Below are 13,056 nucleotides of genomic sequence, written 5' to 3'. Positions count from 1 at the left end.
TTTTTTCCTTATTCTGCGAAATGTGCACGATAATGATGAGAGACAACCACATCATATCTCTGGGAAAATTGTAGTCTTGTTTTGATGAACAAAAGTTAAATGTATAATAATATGCATTTTCCGCGAGTTGAATCGTAGAAACAACCAAAAATTTGAAAACATATTGCCAATTTATTTTTCTACTGATGCCTCATCTGATTCTGCGGTAATGGTTTTCATCTCGTATCGCGATAAAATTTTGTTTAACTAATTTGAATTTTGAGGCTCTCTCTCGCATTTCTAAAATTAAATCCACGGTTAATAGAAGGTAAGATCGAGGAGCTGGTTTTGAGATTATCATAGGAGTAGCTGCAGAACACTTAACACGTAGCATTTGAATTGCGTGCAAATGGAATCACTGTTGTCTCACATGCGATCATAATGTTCAGACGTCATGAACATAATGAGATCACTGGAAAGAGTAGCGTTGCAAAATTGTTTAACACATATAAGAAGCCTAACAAGATACAAATTTTTAATCCTGTGGTATAGTGATATTTTTTATATCTCGCTCCCAAAAAGCAACAAATTTATAAGAAAATATTATGTTGATTTTAATATAGCTATTGCTCGTTTGCTTTTTACATTCGCAGATTCCAATCATTATATATATGCGTGTTTTCCAATAGCATTCAGTATCAGTAAACGATTTGAAGGGTGCATCAATTACATGTGGCGTGGAATAAATACGAAAGAGTAAAAGTCAATCACTAAAGCAATAAATGTTTGCACGCGATATTGCAAATAGTGTATTCAATACATTTTTCATTGAATGAAAGAATCAGTTTTTGAAATAATTAATAGAGTGCGTGTTAACTCACCATTATATTTGCTTTTATATTAATATTTCTACCTCTTTAAAATAACATGGTCTCCATAGAGGACGAGGACACAAGAACGCAGAAAAATAAATTTCACGCTATTATTCCAAATAGCTACTGCTTTCTTCACTAAGCTACTTGGGACGTGACAAAAAAATTATCATAAATTTGATAAACAAAAAAAGTTATAAAAAATTGATTAAATTGACAAAAAAGAATACATATATTTGATGATTTTTAAAGCTTTTAGCTCTCAAGAAGAACTATAAAAGTGTTGAATAAATATACACATCATGCTCATTCTTACTTTTCTCTCTTAATACAGATTTAGAGTTACATGATTAACACCATGCATTTAAGACAAATTACAAAAGCGCACCTCTTTTCTCTCTTTTGATGTTTTCACTTCGAAAGCAAGCAGCGGCAGTGGCTCTTTTTGCGGCGATTCAGCCCCGTGTCTTAATTCACAAAATAATCACCATGGTGACTGGTGACCCCGCCGCTAATATTGGTATATTAGAGATTTTTACCCGGCTCTGCGAGGCCTGCTAACTGATTGTGAGCCGCCGCGCTAGTATTCCCAACGCGCCGTCTCGAGGAAAACCTGCGGCAGTCCCATTTGATTGGCTTGTCGGGAAAAACGCTCTTCTTATTGGTCATTCTACCCTGCCATTCAGCACGAAGGGTGTGCTGTGTTTACGACGAAAATTATATTTTTTGATCATCTGACGCATCAGACTATGCACATGGGCAGATTCTAGTTCTTCTTTCCCTTCGAATTACTCATTTTCTTCCCGAAAGCTCTCGAGCTTTGCGCAAACCTCTCATTTCCACCGTGATGGCCGATCCTAGGGTTAAATCTCTCAAGATCAAATCGGGTATTTTGAAGAGGATTACCAAGGAAAAGGTTTTGTACGTCCAGGAGGCTGAAAAGCAGGGCGAAAAAGTGAAGCAGATGAAAGAAAAAGGTACCACACTTTGCCTCGACAGCTTTTATACATATTTATCTACGTAAATTGTTGAAAAATTTCAGAGGAGGACGAGTATCACATCCGTAAGCAAGAAGAAGTATTAGCCGAGTCCCGGATGATGGTTCCTGAATGTCAGAAACGCCTTGTCAAAGCCTATGAAGATCTGAAAAACCTGATTGATTTTGAAACAGACCTCAAGGGCTCAGAAGAATATAAAGTGGCACTCGGTATTCTCGGCGACGCTGAAGTGCACATTGATTCTGCCAACTAATGAAAAATTACTCCTAATTATATTGTTAAGAAACCTAACTTTATTTTTGGTTTACTGTAACTGTTGTTTTGTAACTCATAGTTTAAGCTGTATTGAATAGAAGTTGCACAAATCATTCCAACAGCAATTATTAATTTTTTTTTGTAAACACTAAAATGGGTGACCAGTCATATCAAGGGTGGCCAAACAGAATGGGCCAGCAACCCTTTGCGTTTCCTCGCTTCGACTTTTCAAGACCTCCTCCTCCCATTCAGGCTCCGAGGCACCATGTTGTTCCACCCCAATTTTTCCATCACCGGCCTCTCGGACTACCGCACACTTCTTCCCGAAAAGAAGGGGAAAATTCAAATGAAGACAATGTTTGGGTCCAACAGTGGCTCATTAAAAGAAACAAACCTGAGCAGACGACCCAAAAGAGAGAAACTGAGCCCAGAGTGAAGGTAACAAAAGCAAAAGTCGCAACCTGTGCTTTATTTAAAAAAAAAAATTATCGCAGATATCAGAAGTGAAAATGAGGGTGCACAAGTTGGAGGAAATCATGAACGAGCTAGAATTCTTAAAATCGAGTGAAGAAAGCAGTCAGAGGGTCGCCAGTTTGAAGGTAAAAGAGCAGGATTTTTGTTTGATTAGCTAACGCAGAAATATCATTTAGAATGAAGCCTTGGAAATTACCGAGTTTCTTAAGGCATCGCAGTCACAGATGGTTTTGTCGGTAAAAAATCGTGCAAAGAAAAGGAACTTGGAAAAATTGAGGCGGCAAAAGCGGAGAGCAGAAAAGGAAAAGCTGATTCTGGATCGCCAGGCTAAACATAGACAGATAGATGCTTGGCTGCAGCAGCAACAGGAACAAGTAGAAAAAGCTAAAAGGGTCAGTGATTAAGAATTTTCTGTGACCTCTCCGTACATATTAAATTAACGTCTATTCAGGAAGAAGAAATGAGGAAGCAAGCTGATGCTGTGCTCTGTGAAGTTCGGCAGAAGCAGTCTTTTGGCAAGGGATTTTTGCAGGTGCTGGAGTCCTTGAAGAAGCTTCGTCTCCTTAGAGCGCAGGCAGCTGCAGACAAAAAGCTTTTCCCAACTGAAGAGGAAAATGAGAGATTCAATACTATGATTGGTACAGATTGAAATTTGTGTTGAGAATTAAACCTCAGTTAATTTGTTCTAAAATTAGGAAAACTTGAAGATTTGTGGCAACTGCAACTGGCGGAGTACGGAAAAGAGGAGCAGACTCTCAGGGTGATGTTAGAAGAGGAAAAAGTGAATCACCAGGAAAAGCAGCAGCCCTCCTCGTTTGAAAGGAACCTGAAGCTTTGGCTAATGGTGCTATTTGGAAAAGAGAAAGGATGTGTCTCAGATTTTGAGTCCTTTCATCAAAATGTGAATGGCCTCGTTAGTATAAGGTAAGGGAAAACTCATTATAGCTCTCAGACGCTCTTTCAATTCCTGTTTTAACTTATTTCAGGCAGTGCTGGGACCAGTTTGTGGTTCCCAGAGAGAACATTCTGGCCAGTTCAATTCCTGTTGGCTGGGTTGTACCAAGCAAACCCTCTTCTGATGATTGGAAGGAACTTCTTGGGGACTTGGAAAAACAATAATTTCTTGCAATTAATCTGTAACAACATTACTAATGAACTGCTTCATTTAAAAAGGAATGAAATGTTAAAATTTGAAATTAAGCGAGTTCTGTTTCATTTAAACCCAATTTACTCACTATCAGCTGTTATTATATATTTTACTCATTTTCAAGAGTCAATTTGTTTTTCCTGACTGGTCGCGCCTCAACGCCTTAAGCCTTATATTTCTGGTTAAAACAATACAAAATTATATCAGCTATAATTACAATGGATTAGATTTTCAGGAAAAGAAAATATTTGAGTTGATACCATATCGTGGGAGAATAAGATTAAAATAGAAATGCAGTGAAAATTGACCAGCAGCAATTCTCCACAGCAGTAGTTCACCATAGAATTCTATGACATTCGTTTTTCTTAAAAAAATCTAAGCTGCAACAATTAAAAAAAAATTTCAACAATGGTACACTCCTCTTTTGATGAAAATTTACTTCAAGTAGTCTGTTACATGAAAACTATTTGTGGTCAATTTAATGCCTCTGACTACAAAATCTAATGCTGCTTTTGCCTGTGACCTGTGGGAGCTCAAGCTCATCACTGCCAGTTGAGAGGTTATTTAATATATTATCTAGGCAAATAATTAACAGGTGAACTAATGATTCCAGTATTTTTACGGATTTATTAGAAATATATATATTGTTAATACCATCATTATATCATTATGCCCCTAATTTTTTTGTATCACAGAGTTACATGGAAATACAATACTCAGACTTTTAATGGTTTTAATAATTGAGGGAATCTTGCCTAGAATGAATTGGCGGAATTACCGTACTGAACATGATTATACCATTTTTTTCATAGAAAGCACTGCTAGTGGCAAATACAATATGGCAGATCCCCGGTTCTTTACTAATCAAGACTATAAAATGCACCTGCTCATTGAGGCTAAAATAATTCTATAGTAAAATTAAATTGAAAGACACCTCTCTAGTTAAAAGTCACTTAACTGTCCATACAGCTGCATCATGAGTACGATTAACACCTCTCCTACAACGGAGTATCAATACAATATAATTATTTGGTGGTTTGGAGAGAAGCTTGCTTATTAGCTCTAATTAGCCTGGATCCAGAAATAGCACTCCGCAAACCACAGAGAAGCCAATGAGGACGGCCAGCACTTTGGGAAGCCGCTGAATTCCATTGCTCAGTTCCCTGGGCAACACTTCAAAAAAGGTCACGTAAATGAACGTGCCGCACGCAAGTCCCTGCAACACGCCGTTGAGCAACACTGACTGAGGCGTGTGGCCCATTTCGTCCGCCAACATTCCCAATCCGATTCCAATTGGGGAGGTCGAGCAGAAAACCAGGCACGATTGGAGGATTGCTGTGAGGCCGAGCGCGCTCTGCACCAAATTCAGGCCGAGACTGAACGCAATAACTGCCTTGTGGAGCATGACAGCTGCCGAAATCTGCACGACACTGTCCACACTCGGCTGCAGTCCAATCGCAACTCCCTCCAGAACAGAGTGCAGAGACAATGCAGCAACCAGCAGAACAGACCTGACAATCCAGCATTTTTTGACAGTTAAATATTTAATTAATCGCGATTATTTCTGTAATTATACCTCAAACTGGGATGTACATGCTCAGTCGGATCTTGGATATCTGACCCTATGGATCGTTCCCCATCCTCAAGGACTTCAGTGCTTTGTTCCAGGTCCCCTCGAGGGACTTCGTGGGAAATTGGTTGATCACTCTGCTTGCAGTCCAAAACAATCTGGGAGCCAAGTCGCGATTTTAACCAAGTTTTTTCATTTTATTTAGTATAGTATATACCTGTTCAAGAACCACAACAAATAGGAACCCGAAAACCACGATGAATTCAGACACAGGAAACGTAGTTTTTATATGCAGCATGGACAGTCCCTGTAAAAATACCAAAAAAAGTAAATCATTTTGATTGGAGAGGCAACATTATCTTAATTGAGTCAATAAAACAAGTAAAACAGTCAAAATATTTCTTCAAGAAAGCATCTGTTTTTAAATTAATGCAAAAATAAAATTAAAACAAATTGGAAAATTTGTCCAATCGCTCATTAATGAGCGATTATGAGTTAACAATCACGTTGCCTGTGATCCTCTCAGCTTTTGATCATTAATACAAAATCCATTAATTTTTTTATAAATCGTTGAGCCTAGGTTCTGAGAAATTCGAACCTTTGTGACGTTCTCTAGCACTTCAGGAAAGAGGTCCAGCAATCCTGTGGCCATAAACACCCCTCCAGCAAAACAGCTCATCAGGCCAATAAATTGAGAAAACCTATAGAGATGCAATTCAAGAATCAAATTAATGTGGTTTCCACAGGTGGTGCACATACTTAGCGCGTTTTGTCAGGTCCCGAGTTGTCCTATATTCGGCCATCAACTTTAAGGGCATCAAGCTGAAGATCATCGTGACAAACAAACAAGCAACTAGAACGATGCATTTTACTGCCGTGATATCCATTTTAGTGCGTATGTATTTCTATCGCATCTCCCAGCTCCCACACAGGAGCAAAAAACGAAATCTGCGATCCCTCTCTCTCTCTCTCTGTTCAATCTTCTACTTCTTATGGAAATGAAAACTGAAAACAACGTAACAAAGGACCTGTGGCAAACGAAGCAGTCAGAGTCACATGTCCATGTACATATCAACAAATATCACGTGATCGCTCATGACGTCACTTTCGGCCAATAAGGACTGCACATTATGGGGATCCTGCGGTACTGACAATGAGATTTCCGCCAAATGCAAAAGAATAATTTTAAATTAAAATGTGATCTAATATTTCCATTAGCCACCCAATTAATTAAGAGCAGGTCAAAAGGGCAGGTTAAAACCGAGTCTTGCGGCTTTGCCTTCACGGGTTCCAAACTAAATAAATTGCGGTCCTTTACTAAAATGTAAGGATATATTTTATCCTGACTCTTGCAGGTTTGAAAATGAAAAGCAAGTGTATTTTTTAATTTAAATTTAATTTTTACATGCGATTTTTACTGTGGAGCATTACAAAATTATTTGAAAATATAATCTCAAGCCAAGCTGCAACAACAAATGAATTAATTTGGTCTTTCATCCAGTTTTTTGAGTGACGTGAATTGAATTTATCTTTATTTATGAAAGAAGTGTTTTTTCCAGCAAGGCACGGATACATAAATAGCTTGCGTGTACAAAAATAGGATTAAATTAACAGTCTTCAAGGGCTTATCAACTAGTCTCACTGATTACATGGACTAAACACACATTATTTGTCTTCGAATTAAAAATAGCAAACCTGCGAAGTTAGACAAAGATGAGTTTTAAGAGATTTAAAAATTTCGTCTCATCTCAGATAATTTCATCATATTAGACTTATTTTTATAAGCAATTAAAATCAAAATTGATCAACCATTTGCAGCTATCCACGAAGCCCACAAAGTAAAGTTTACAGTGCGACTCAAATTCACTGCATAAAATTTGCAAACCAGGGCCAATGGCCTAATGGAAAAGACAGAATCAGACTGTGTAGCGCTGTCTAACAGCTATAAGTAACAATGGACAAAAATTAATCTGGCCTTTTCTTCCTCAGCATTTGGGCCTCTTTGGCATTGTCGAGGTGGATGGCCTGCTCTTGAAGCAACTCTCGGCCCTGACAGTCCTGCCAAAGCCATCGTAAGTCATGTTGTCGGGAAGTTTGGCCGCATTCTCGTACATCCGTTTCATCAGTCCAGTCTGTCCAGAGCCGCCGCTGAGCCGCGACACGCCAAAGATGTCGCCAGGCTTGCGCAGCGCCACCTTCATCTTGTTGCTGTTGGACACCTTCAGGGTGCTGCTAGTCGAGGGCTTCAGGGTGCTGCTAGTAGAAGGCTTCAGGGTGCTGCTAGTCGAGGGCTTCAGGATGGCGCCACGGCTACTGTTTTGGCTGCTGCCCGGTGGTGTTGAGTCCAAGATGCTCTTCTGACTGCCTTCAAGGTTGGAGAGGAACTGGTCGCACATCAGGTAGTCCCTCTCTGCCTTAGCTTCCTTCTCCTTTTGCCTTTTGTTCAGCTGCAAGATCTCGTGCTCAAGGTTACTCATGTGGTTGTTGAGCAGCTCCACCTCAATCTTGTGCTGCTTTTCCAGTTCAGCCACCTGCCGCTTGCCGTTCATCTTCTCCTGCTCGACACTTCTCTTCAGGAGTAACACTCTGGATTTAAAGGTGACCAGCTCCCTAAATTAAAAGAGAAAATAATGCTTTTTCTAGATATTGGATTATAAGCGATACTATATTTTCTTTTTAAACATAATTAATACAGCCCATACAAAAGCAAAATATTTAACTGGTATTTTTGTAAAATCTGAGGAAATCACAACTGGCATTATTAGTATTTTTCTTTTTAAACGTCAGTCGTATATTAGGTAAATCACAATCATACGTAACGTAAGTTAATTTTGCCCTGAACATATTACAAAGAAAAAGTAGAGCTCAGTTAGTACTACTAGACTGAGCTCTTTTCCAGTGGAATGGAACTCATATTCGCGCCTTAAGCCTCTGGATATGGTAATGTATGGGGCAAAATAGCCCTGCAGAACCGTAATAAAGATCATAAGTATCAAATATTTTTAAATTTCAAGAAGCCCGGCAAGTGCTAACCTTTTCAAACTGCGGCACATGGTGAGCACAGAGTTGATGTCGGAGCAGTTGGCACTTTCCTTCAGAGCCTCATCAGCCTCCGAAAATGTCCCATCCACAACCTTGGACACGCTGCGAAAACAAGTATTTGGATTAGATAAGGTACAAAAATGAATGACAAGTCTAAAACATTTGGTTGCTATGGTGTACTCTCTGATCACTTATCCTTTCTCGGACTGAAACTATAAATAAATTTAATCCGTCTGAGAAAGGGTTAAAAAGTTAAAATAGTAATGAATTACTTTTTCCAGACCAAGAGGTCTTTCTCAGCCTTTTCCTTTGCTGTCCTAGCGACCTGGAGCTCATTTTCAACATTCTTCAGCAGCTTCACCTGCTTCTTGAGAAGAGTGTTGTGGCTCATCAGCCGACTTATCTCAGCACTCGCCTCCTCTTTGTTAGACCTTCAATTGGCGGATTTGAATAAATTTGCTACAATGGGCTACTCTAATGGGCTCACTCTAATTCTTGGTTAACTGAGTTCAGCATGTTGAGGGCAGCTTGGTTTTCGTGATTCAATTTGGTCAGCTTGCGAATCTCCAAATTCAAGCCATCGATGGTCTGCATGAGTTGACTTGGGTCCTGTTGCGTCCCTTGTTCGCTTGAGTGGGGAAATATTTTGATGCATTTCTTCTCGGTGGTCGGCTTGCGGCACTGAGGGCAAGACTGCGTTCTGAAAATTTAACAGGTTCTTCATTCAAATTGAACGGATTTGGAAAAAATTCGGTGTTCACCTTTCGAACCACTGCATGGTGCAGGTCATATGATAAATGTGGCCACACGGTAGACAAAAAATGTCTGAGGAGGCATCAAAGAATGATAGACAAATGGAGCACGAGAACACCATTTTTATGGAAAGAAAGTTGGCCTGTTGTTCTAGAATTAGATACATACATAGAGATAACAAAGCAATTTTTAGAACTGGTTTTGTAGATACATAATTATTATCATACTTCATTCATGCATGCATTTTTACCTTTTAAAATTGATGCGTCTGCTTGGTTTTTAGCATTAAATAAAATGAATTTCCGGTATTTTTTACTTTACACTATGCATAGTCACTGATCCAATAAGCAAAGGCATTCAAAAAATGTTAGAGAAATATCACCTAGTCTATCTATACATACCTGTTGTCAACAGAAACGCAGACTCAGCTCATACTGCTCATAGACTGGAGAGGAAAGAGGAAACCGCCAAATTATTCACAATACCATTGGAAGGCGGGTTTACACTTTACACAATAACAAACATGTGTTTGGTGTATACTCGGGAGTAAAATGGTACGTGCAAACAATTATGCACTAATAGATCAATGAATTGTATTTTTCAACAATCAATCTAAAATGCGAGTAAATTCCGTATTAATTAATTTTGGAAAATGTATTACATAATTATTTCATTACTAATTTGACACGAATTATAGCAGCTACCTAACTTCTTTCGCTACATATCATGCTGAGTCTTGCAATTGACACGCCCATTTATCATTATTTGTCTTTATCTTTCACATAATCACGCGCGCTTCTAACAGCCCTTCCTTCATTTATTTTAATTTTGTTACCCACGGATCGAGAGGTCTCTCGCCTCTCAAGCAAAAATCGCTCTTAATTTTTTGGGTAAATAAAAATAAAACACTAATGTTCTATGTAGTACACTAGCCTACAAAAAATCAATAAAATATTTTTGAAATGCCAAAATTTGGCCAAAATGAAAGCAAAAAGAGGCGTTTTTGTAGTGGCCATAAAAGATTTCAAAAGTTGTTGAAATTTTGAAATTTCCTTTATATATAAATGCAGAAGACAAGCTGTGTGCTACACACCATTCATCAATATGATTCAATTTCAACTGCGGATCTCTTCAATTTTTACTTCACAAAGAAAAGAGAAATTATCTTTTTATAAGTAAATTATATTTCTACCAAATTCGGATGGAATTGAAAACTCGGAAAATATCTAAATCAGCGAAACTTGCTGACTTTTCACCAATTTGTTTTTCTCTCATGTCACACAAAGTTAAATTAATTCTTTTGACCGTTTTAATTTGCCGATCCATTTTAGTAAATTTTGCACGTTATTATTCACACAAATGTTTATAGTATCATAAAGTACATTATATAACAAACAAACATATTAATATTTTGCCAATCTTAGAAAAAAACAGTATTATACGGTGCTATTAAACAATGAGCCTGCTTTATTTTGTTGCAGTTAGTATTAAAATAGATCCATCAAACTCAGGAATGCGCGCAGCGGCATAATAATTTCCAAATTTTCTGATAACTGGAAAATTTATTTTTGGATTGACTATCGATCAAAATATTATCATAGTTTAGTATAGGGGTGAATAAACTATTAATAAAAAATATAGCGTGGGCGGCCTTAACTCTTTGAGTAAGACATTCACATATTATGCTGTCGGCTACCGAGTCATGTACGCTTATAGTAACGTCACGAATGAATAACAAAAACACACAAGCCTAAATGGAAGAAACCAAAGTTCATAAAACAGGAAACCTCATTTTAGCATAAATATAAATTATGCTAAATTAAAGAAAATATTTATAACGAAGATTATACTCCCACTGAGGCTCAGAGTGACCGACTGATTAAATATTCAGTTAAATCTTGAATCCCCTGCATAATAGTTTTGTTTCACTTTCTTCTAATCAACTGTTATTATTTGGGATGCGCTTTTCTGTTTATCTTCCATATCTGTGAGTTGAAATCTGTAGTAAAGCATTTCCGGGTCAAAGTGTTGCGAAAGATAAGTGGAGTTTTTCACATAACTCCAAAGATGCCTTAAAATATGTTTCCGATTAATTAAAATAAATATTTTTTAAATTGATAAATTTACCTCCGCCATTGATTTTTGTCATTGGAGACTTCAGGCCGCTCCAAACACTGTTCTATATGAGCTCCGATCTTATAAAGATAGAGTTTCATTTGACTGTGAACCTGGACATCCATAATTGATTTCCCCTTGTGATATCGATATAATCCAAGGTCGTCCAATGCTTGTAAAAATTCCTTAATCCTAGGACCCATTAAATTGGAGCAAATATTATTCGTTTCTGCTGACAAATTATTGACTGGCTTTGAAAACTCATCAGCAACCCTGATTGGCACATGCCCTTCCTACAGTAAATAAAAAAGTATTATTAGTTAGATCTCAAGTTTCTCAACATAAAATTGATTAATTTGTTTTAATTGTTTAATCGCTATATATACCATATGAGTCTGGATGTACGATCCATTCAGTTCCGCAATTTGCTTGCGATTTTTCTCCTCTAATTCGTGGTTTTTCAACCTCAAATAGAGCTCCTTTAAGTTCACATGTGTGGACAATGTGGACATTGCAGTTGACGATTTGGTGGCAAAGTCCCAAAGTTCGCTATAATAAAAAATATTGGTACATAAAAATGAAAATAAATAGACGCAATTTCTCTCACCGTTCCAAAGTTGACTTTCCACCTGCGAAGTTAACAGCAGCTGGTAATTTTAATAATCCTTCAATACATCGTCCCATATCAAGAAGAGAGTGTTGCTTTTGATCGCTGGACAATCGGCCTGGAAGGCTATTTTGAGTTGATGCGTAGTTTTTCAATTTTTGAAACAATGGTCTCAAATCAGGGTTGTTCTCAGCAAAAGCAGAAGTCATTGTGAAGTGGAATAATACAGAATAAGCCTTCAATTTTTCCTTGGTCGAGCTTTCTTCTTATTTATGGTGCTTTATCTAAAATATCACAACATAATATTCTTAATTCTTACAACTGAAACAACAATAATAAGTGATAATAATATTTTTTCAATTATTTTCTCTGCTAATGGGGCAAGAAATCATGTCCAGCAAAATATTTTTAGTTTATAAACGAGCTAAAATAATTTATTACATAGATAATAGAAGAACTCAATCGAATAATAAGAAAAATTTAATGGTGAAAGCGAGAGTTCCATTGTTATAATTTTAAGTAACTTTTGTTCGATGGTAAAAATATATATATACGTATAATTGTATATACAAACCGACCTAGCTGCTAATACTCTTCTATCGTCTCACAGACGCCTCGTCATGGGGAAAGTCCTGTGCTTTTTTTTAGCGAGATTCTTTCTATCAAAGCAACTTTTGTGTTTAGAGCACGTGTGTTACGCGTTGTCAGGTGTCCTCTGTGTCATCTGATGCATGTTATAGAGGGCGGGGATGTTGGTCGCTGTAGTCCGTCAGGGTGCAAATGAAAAAATCGAAAAAATGCACTTTCTGCGCTCCCTATCGGCTACAAAAATAACCGATCTCATTTCTTATTGGCACGTGCATTATTTTTCTCCAATTAGAATTTGGGTTATATTTACTACCCCGATTGGTTAAATGACAAATAATGACATCACCTCCCCCGCAGGGTTGAAAATAATAGGGCGCGACATGCGAGCAGGTGAGGAGAAGACGACAGCTAATGAGCTATGAACCAATACCTATTTTTTCTTCAATTTCAGCAGGAAAATTACAATACAACTCTAATGAATTTGTTTATCTAGAAAAAACTCCAAATATTTGCTTTGAAATCTATGTTATTTCGGTTATTTTAGCTCTGGCTGGCTCGCGGTGAGTCTTCGCGCGTTTTTTTCCCTCTCGCTTAACTATCCAATCATAATCTTCCAAATCAGCTTCCCCTCTACCTCTGAATTTTGTAAACATTCA

At 37.6% G+C, this 13,056-nt stretch overlaps 4 protein-coding genes across 4 annotated transcripts; 2 read left to right on the top strand and 2 right to left on the bottom strand.

Moving 5' to 3' along the window:
- The first annotated feature begins 1,546 nt into the window (after positions 1–1,546).
- Tbca (Tubulin binding cofactor A) lies at positions 1,547–2,103 on the top strand. Its single transcript, XM_065478821.1, has 2 exons — positions 1,547–1,828; positions 1,894–2,103. Exons 1-2 carry the CDS (start codon positions 1,699–1,701, stop codon positions 2,100–2,102), a joined length of 339 nt encoding a protein of 112 aa, XP_065334893.1. The 5' UTR covers positions 1,547–1,698; the 3' UTR covers position 2,103.
- A 141-nt stretch (positions 2,104–2,244) lies between these two features.
- Positions 2,245–3,778, top strand: LOC135936120 (programmed cell death protein 7-like). The gene is made up of 6 exons (XM_065478818.1): positions 2,245–2,542; positions 2,599–2,703; positions 2,755–2,970; positions 3,030–3,216; positions 3,274–3,502; positions 3,565–3,778. The coding sequence occupies exons 1-6, from the start codon at positions 2,258–2,260 to the stop codon at positions 3,695–3,697; spliced, it is 1,155 nt and encodes a 384-aa protein (XP_065334890.1). The 5' UTR covers positions 2,245–2,257; the 3' UTR covers positions 3,698–3,778.
- A 518-nt stretch (positions 3,779–4,296) lies between these two features.
- LOC135936121 (zinc transporter ZIP1-like) lies at positions 4,297–6,270 on the bottom strand. Its single transcript, XM_065478820.1, has 5 exons — positions 6,055–6,270; positions 5,894–5,996; positions 5,513–5,602; positions 5,302–5,453; positions 4,297–5,236 (listed from the first exon to the last, which is right to left on the bottom strand). Exons 1-5 carry the CDS (start codon positions 6,180–6,182, stop codon positions 4,792–4,794), a joined length of 918 nt encoding a protein of 305 aa, XP_065334892.1. The 5' UTR covers positions 6,183–6,270; the 3' UTR covers positions 4,297–4,791.
- A 402-nt stretch (positions 6,271–6,672) lies between these two features.
- Positions 6,673–9,351, bottom strand: LOC135936852 (E3 ubiquitin-protein ligase TRAIP-like). Its single transcript, XM_065479840.1, has 6 exons — positions 9,341–9,351; positions 9,099–9,237; positions 8,825–9,037; positions 8,610–8,768; positions 8,329–8,439; positions 6,673–7,905 (listed from the first exon to the last, which is right to left on the bottom strand). The coding sequence occupies exons 2-6, from the start codon at positions 9,209–9,211 to the stop codon at positions 7,281–7,283; spliced, it is 1,221 nt and encodes a 406-aa protein (XP_065335912.1). The 5' UTR covers positions 9,212–9,237; positions 9,341–9,351; the 3' UTR covers positions 6,673–7,280.
- Between the last annotated feature and the right edge of the window lie 3,705 nt (positions 9,352–13,056).

The sequence above is a fragment of the Cloeon dipterum genome, chromosome 2, assembly GCF_949628265.1.
Source record: "Cloeon dipterum chromosome 2, ieCloDipt1.1, whole genome shotgun sequence".
Taxonomy (NCBI): Eukaryota; Metazoa; Arthropoda; class Insecta; order Ephemeroptera; family Baetidae; genus Cloeon; species Cloeon dipterum.
This window is presented reverse-complemented; position numbering and strand designations above follow the sequence as displayed.